The 7,189-nt window shown below is 40.8% G+C and overlaps 1 protein-coding gene across 1 annotated transcript; it reads left to right on the top strand.

Moving 5' to 3' along the window:
• The first annotated feature begins 3,748 nt into the window (after positions 1-3,748).
• Positions 3,749-6,829, top strand: LOC18448872 (G-type lectin S-receptor-like serine/threonine-protein kinase SD3-1). Its single transcript, XM_006858927.4, has one exon. The coding sequence runs from the start codon at positions 4,158-4,160 to the stop codon at positions 6,666-6,668; it is 2,511 nt and encodes an 836-aa protein (XP_006858989.1). The 5' UTR covers positions 3,749-4,157; the 3' UTR covers positions 6,669-6,829.
• The last annotated feature ends 360 nt before the right edge of the window (positions 6,830-7,189 follow it).

Below are 7,189 nucleotides of genomic sequence, written 5' to 3' on the forward strand. Positions count from 1 at the left end.
CAAGATCGGATCACTTGCAATTGAATCCTTCACCACCATCCCTTTGTATTCTGTGCCCAAAGCAACATTCTCTTCTTGATTGTTATTGGAACTCCATTTCTCACTTAAAGCCTACCTAACAAAGTACTTCATCATTCTTTCTCCATAATAATGTCTCCCATAAGAAGTGAGAAGACATTTTCCCCTTAAACATTGTACTATTTTGCTCTAAGAGGTCAGTTCAAGCCTCCTACATAGTGGATTCTTTGGCTCACTTGGGAGGATGGTCCTCGAGGAGCGGACCAGGGATGTGGCCGGGGCCCATCCAACATTCACAAATTAGATGCACCCGTTATGACTCATGGGTGGTTTAAGATTGGAAAGTGGCTAGGGTCACAAAAACGTATGATCACAAGCATTGGAGCTGATGAGGCTTATTTTTAGAGAGCGTTTTGAGTCATTTTTTGTTGAGGTTGGAGATATACTTGTGGGATGCTGGGAAGAAGACATACACTTGTCTGGGGGTTGGCGGCCTGTGAGGACGAGGGCCGAAAGCCTTGACACAACCGCCCCATGACATGTGTATATGACAGACATAATATGGGAAGGCACTCCCTCGTGTATTACTAAGGAGGGCATACATATGTGCCGAATAGAAGTCCCCTGCACCTTCTTGTTGTGGTGCACAGGCCTGAAAGGGCCATGATCCTGTCCTCGGGGGAGCACTTATCACAATGGTGTCCTAGTAACCTCATTGCTTTTGCTAGTTGGCTTTAATGGACTTTTCATGAACCTCTAAACTTGAGTTCTATCAGACAATTTGAGAACGGGCCGAGGGTTGCTAGGTAGTTTGTGTAGAGTTCCTGGGATCAATTTTCTAGCTCTAGGCACCTATTCCCCTTTAATGATTTTTACATGAGCATCATCATTGTTATCATCAATTTTTTAAGATTTTTAAAGAAAAAATTTATGTAATGAAAAAAAAGACAAAAAAACAAACTATGAAAAAAAACTAAGGACACAATATATGTACCCAGGCACATATGACTCCCAAAGGGCCAATGGGCCTCACATGGGCATTGGAAGCCAAACCCCAAGTATAAGGGCCCACGTGTGATGACATCGCCATGGCCCATATCCTCAAGTAGTCACTTTCCCTTGATTGAAATTAATTGAATTAGTGATGCGCATTATGATTCCGTGGCATACATGTCCCCAAAAGATTTGAACTCATGGAAGTTAGATGAGGGAAGTTCCGTATTTTTACGTCACTCTTTATCTCTTTTAATGTGTGATCTCTCTTTAACTTATCCCATGGTCCAATTTTAAATTAAATAAAATTGTATTTGGAATTAAAGGGGTATTAGGTTTACAAACATGGGTGTGTTATCCAACCTTGATATACAAGCAGATAGCTAAGGAATAGATGGCTTGACTGTAATCTTGTCTTCACCACATAGATTACTAAGATTTATGACCCATGTTAAGAAGAAGAACATTCTAAACTTCTACTAAACTTTAATCCAACTCTCTTAATAGGAGCTATGGTCACCCTATTTTCACTACTTTTTAAAGTAATGTGCATAGTTTGATAGACTCTCAACTGTGGACCTCCATACCACCCTCCTCATTTTGCCCATATTTTCAGTTACCATTTGCTTGGTCCTCGGTCACCATTGAGTTGGTCCCCTTGAGCCCCTTGTATGCTTATTTACCTTGAGTTTGGAGCATTGTCCAGTCTCATTTTGTGGGAGAGTTTCAACCCATATCTCCCATATTTTCTTAGCCCATTGGTGAGTTCTTGAGTTGGTTTTGGTAGCTCTTACTGGTGCTTCTCACAATTTGAGCAACAGGGGCCACGATCCAAGTGCTACCAAAGGAAGTGATCTAGTTTCGGGTGTTGGGAAGTCCCATTGAGATAATCTTTGCGCATTCGCCTTATTTTTGGCTTTCCATGGCCCTATAGTCTTTTCAATTGTGTTTTTGTGTTAAAAAGAGTTCTGATTGTAAAAGCTGATTCTATGTAACACATATTATTAAAATCTAGTATTATTGACATGGTCTTGTATATTGCAATCTCTATAATTGGGCATTGTTTCAGCAGTAACTGAGTTTGTTTTGTGGCCTATGTTTTGTATTTCTTGTTGAATTGTTTGTAATTGGCGTGTAGACTCGTTAGAGTTTCCATACCAAAAGGAGCTACATCTAAAGCCATCAATCCCCATTTTTCTGTCCTACTTGCTTGAAATGGGGAAGAAAGAGTTTATTTTTTGCCCTTTAGGTTGTGCAGAAATATTAACATGAAAGCAGAGGTGGAGGAATGAGACTTACTCCTGCTAAGCTTGAGCATATCAATTGTCACTTCTTTGCTATTTCGAAGTAAGTGAGGACAACAGGTCTTCTATCCAAAATGGGCTTAAATTGAGTCTACTAGACCGGGTCTAGACCAGATTGGGACAGGACCGAGCCTAGGCAAAGGTTTCTTTGACTTGGTTCAGCCAATCTCAAGGCGGCCTTATAACGATCAGGGTTAGGCTAGTGCGAGAATATTATGAAATATATACAATGGGACCATTTATTTTTGATATAAGGAGGTCATAGTTATCATTGACCATTGGATGAAAAATTGGGTGCCTAAGGTGTGGCTTGTATAGAGCCTAGGCTCTAAACAATCAGATTAGATCCTACCTTCAATTAATGTCGAACAATGCGGTTTCAATACTGGAAATATTTGTGATAGCCTTAAAATATATTTTCATATTTATTTATAAAGTTTAAAGCTTAAAAAATAGTGTAGATCGACAGATCTATGAAAACTTGAAAATCTTGTAAACTCACGGTCCTAAAATACGTTACAAAATACACTATTTCAAGTTTCCAAAACTTGAAATCCATTTTTGTTTTCATGTCCATGTATCTTGATGTTGAGATGATGATATTTGAGCAACAAAACAACCTCTTCTAGTGAAATTATTGAGGTAGGCTCAAAATTTGATTGTTTTGAACCTCGGCTCTATATAAACTCTTCCCGATTATGAACTGTGTCCATATTCACCAGAGAGTGGATTAGGCCATGGCTAACAAAAGTCAGATTTACCAATAAACAAAATGCATAATTTAAAATATGGTACAATACAAATCACAACAGATCTTTTTTGTGGGATAAATAATCTATTTTATTAGTTTTACACTGGATGATTAATGTGGCATTGGGCCAGGCATCCTGGCCTGGCCCCGTCAGCTCGGCCCTAGAAAACAAGGGAGTGGCCCACGAGGGCAGGGCTAGGACAAGCCATCATGGCCTGGCCCGAGGGCAAGGCTGGGTTGTGCTTAGAAAAGGTTCACGATAGTGCCAACCCGGTCTAGACCGTGCGGCCCATTTTTCCTTATTCTGTTTTATTTTTATGTCTTGGATCATATATTGCCCGACCCAGCGTACACATGACTAGGGCCAAGGCCAGGGCAAGGGCAAGGGCTGCTTTAGCCCAGTCAATGCCGGGTCGGGTTGCCGGCCATGTAGAGACCTCGACCAACGTTGGCCCGACCCATTGCAAGGACAATTGACTTTAAGTTCTCATTCATTGAACACAATATCTACCTACTAATAATGAATAGTTGAGTGAATGATTATGTTAATTTTAATATTATCATGTGTAATCAAATAAAGGATACTCAAAATATAGAGATAATTCAAACAGGTTACCCAACAAGAGATTAACTATTGGTTTCTATTTCCTATGTCCTAAATTTCCATACTTTGACTAATGGGATGGTTTCCATTCTATGAGATAATAAAATAGGAATTTGAAATTCTGCAACGGCTCTCGGAATCAGGAACATTCAAATCTAGTGATTAATGAATAATTAAATGATAATGATTCATTCACGCATGGTTTTGGTTATCACGCTTTTAAAAAGCCCAAGGCCCGTGAAAAGACGCAAGAGGGAGGCTGCAAGACAGAACAGCGGAAACCTCTCCTCGTAATGGCCTCATCTTTTCATCATTCCCATCAAACTTTCTCTCTCTAATTCTCAGCACTCTCTCTCTCACCGTCTTCTTCCTCCGTTTCATCATTCCCATTAACCCACTTTATCTCTCTCTCTGCAACTTCCTCCTCCTCTCTCTCGTACGTCATTCTCTCTATGTTTCCAAATTCCAGTTCTCTTTTTGATATCGGATGAAGCCTGATGGTTTATCAAATGACGGCCATGTATATGTTATGAATTTGGAGTTCAAATTAAGGCCACCCATCAAGCTTTCAAGAGGCAAATGTGTTGTGAAGCAGAGTTTTCTCTTTTCTGTGATTTTTTTCTTGGGTTTTACATTGATTCATGGCTACTCTGAAAGAGTTGCAGCAGTGGTTGCCATTCCTTTGGGTTCTCAGCTTTATGGTAATGGAAATAGCTCTTGGGCCTCTGAAAATGGCGTTTTTGAATTTGGGTTTTTCTCAGATTCTCAGAGCAATGGCCTTGTCGTTGGTATTTGGTATAACATGATACCAATAAGTGGAAAAATGCTTGTTTGGAGTGTTGGGGGTGGAACTAGGGTTTCTGAGAACTCCATTATCAGGCTTTCCATGGATGGAAACCTTGTGCTTTTGGATAATACCGATGGCTTTCTCGTCTGGAGCAGTAATACCAGTGGTCTGGGAGTCAAATTTGCAGGTTTGATGAATAATGGAGACCTGGTTCTCACTGGTTCAGGGCGAGAAATAGTATGGGAAAGCTTCCAAAGCCCCACTGATACTCTTTTACCAGGGCAGTCCCTCGAGTTTCATCAAACACTTCGTGCTGCTATGAAAAACTCCATTGCTAGCTACTACACCCTCAAGTTTCAGAGCACTGGTAATCTTGGGCTTTCATGGGAAAACAATGTGACTTACTGGAGTAGCAATTTGCAGGCACCTGTTGCTTCTATAGGGGCAAAATTTGGGTTTGATGGAGTTTTTCAACTGTTGGATTCCTCTAGAGAGGTTGTCTGGGCCAGAATGAGTAAGGATTTCAGAGAACCATTGGTGAAATTCAGGTTTTTGCGGCTCGACATTGATGGAAACCTGAGAATTTACTCTTGGGAAGGGAATTCCCTTCAATGGAAGGTGGGATGGCAGGCCGTTGAGGACCAATGCCATGTCTTTGGCTTCTGTGGCTTATATGGAGTTTGCAGCTATAACAATAGTCGGCCTATCTGTACCTGCCCTTTCGAGGATTCAAATATTTGGGGTATAGTTTCAGGTGTTGATGCTGGTAGTGGGTGTCGGAAAATGGTGGATTTGAGCCGCTGCAGAGAGGGGAAAGGCATGGTTGTTCTTAAACAGACTATGCTTTATGGGCTTTATCCCCCCCATGACATAGAAACCATGGCCAGCTCAGAATCTTGCAAAGAGAAGTGTTTGAGTGACTCTTCTTGCTTTGCTGCAACTTCCAAGAACGATGGTTCTGGTCTCTGCACCATCAAGAGGACTAGTTTTATCAGTGGATATCGGTACTCCTCTGTTACTGCTACTTCTTTTGTAAAAGTATGTCTGGTTCCTCAAGCTGTTTCTTCTCAGGAGGCCATGACCCATCATCCTTCTAAGCCATTATTGGCCCCAGAACAACAACTGCAAGAACCAATGTCCCATTTAAGGAACCAAAAGAATTTCCTTATCTCCGTGGCAGAGCTGGTTTTAGTGACTGTGTGTGTATTTCTTGTCATAGAGATGCTGGTATTTTGGTTTCTCTATCGCATAAGAGCAATTAAAGTACAGAAAAGAATTCCCTTTCAGAAGGTTGAGCTTGGAGACTCAGGCTACAGTGCTCCTATTGGGCTTTCTTTCGATGAATTGAAAGAGCTGACAAGTAATTTTGCAATACAGCTTGGCCCAACAGTTTACAAGGGAGTCCTCCCAAACCAGAGGCCGATTATTGTTAAAGTGTTAGAGACAGTAGCATTACCTGAAAAAGATTTCAGAATGGCAGTCTCTATCTTGTGTAGCACACACCATAGAAATCTGGTCCCTGTAAAAGGTTTCTGTTTTGAGCCAAGACACCAGCTTGTCCTTTACGAATATGTAGAAAATGGGTCTCTGGATCAATGGCTTTTTGACAAAGAGAAAACCCAGAATAGCCTCACATGGCAACAGAGAATCGACATTGCCATTGGTATAGCTAGAGCGATCTCTTACCTTCACCTAGAGTGTAAAGAGTGCATTGCCCATGGCAATTTGAAGCTTGAGAACGTGTTACTAGATGTGCAATTAGTTGCAAGAGTCACAGATTTTGGGATCAAAAGTTTGTTGAATAAGGAACATGCTTTTGTGTCGGAAAGCCTGCCAGAGAGAGATGTTTACATGTTTGGTGGTATGCTTCTGCAAATTATCACAGGAAAGAGAGGACCTATTGGAATGGAATTTTACTCATCAATATTGGAAATGTATCGAAATGGAGAGTTAGATAAATTGATGGATGTAAGAATGGAAGGGACTGTAGACTGGGAAGAGGTAGAGAGAGCTATAAGCATAGCCTTTTGGTGTCTGCATCATCAACCTTTCCTAAGGCCTTCAATTAGTGAAGTGGTTAAGGTCTTAGAAGGGACCTTTTCAGTGGATTCACCTCCTTCCCCCTGTTCTCTTGTCAAGGTGGAGGATGAGCATATGAAGATTGGAGATTCTGATACTGTTGAGGAGGTAACTTTTCTATCATTGCCTTAGCTTGGCGGCTTGGGCCCTTGGATACTGAGTGGTGCATGCTAATAACTGAAATTTATGGATGGATTTGACCTGTTGATTCTGTCTATAAAGTTCAGAAATGCCTATACTCTATTTGTTTTTGAATGAATTATGAAACAGAGAGCCAGTGATTAGCTTTATCACTCATTAGCATCAAATTCAAACAGAGAGCAAGTGGTTAGCTTTATCACTCATCAGCATCAAATTCCTCCGTATACCATGCTTTTGATCGTATTGACATGTTTGAGAAAATTTAACTAGGGTTGCTTGCCATTGAAGCACTGCCCATGTGTCGTTTGAATTATTAAAGAGAACAAAATGTATGAGAACTTTGTTAAATTCATCAGATGTTACTTCAGATTTACCCAAAAAAAAAGATGTCACTTCATGATAGTTTTCATTTTTTACTCATCCAGGAGTTTATCATCTTATGTCCTCACATCTAATACATCTAGACACACACCCACCCACGTGTGCACATAAACGTACACCAATGGCACATC

Source organism: Amborella trichopoda, chromosome 3 (assembly GCF_054954075.1).
Source record: "Amborella trichopoda isolate Santa Cruz 75 chromosome 3, AtrichopodaSantaCruz75HAP2 v2.0, whole genome shotgun sequence".
Taxonomy (NCBI): domain Eukaryota; kingdom Viridiplantae; phylum Streptophyta; class Magnoliopsida; order Amborellales; family Amborellaceae; genus Amborella; species Amborella trichopoda.

Excerpts from the sequence above, each read along its gene's own strand:
- LOC18448872 (XM_006858927.4), top strand. The coding sequence starts at position 4,158 with ATGAAGCCTGATGGTTTATCAAATGACGGCCATGTATATGTTATGAAT.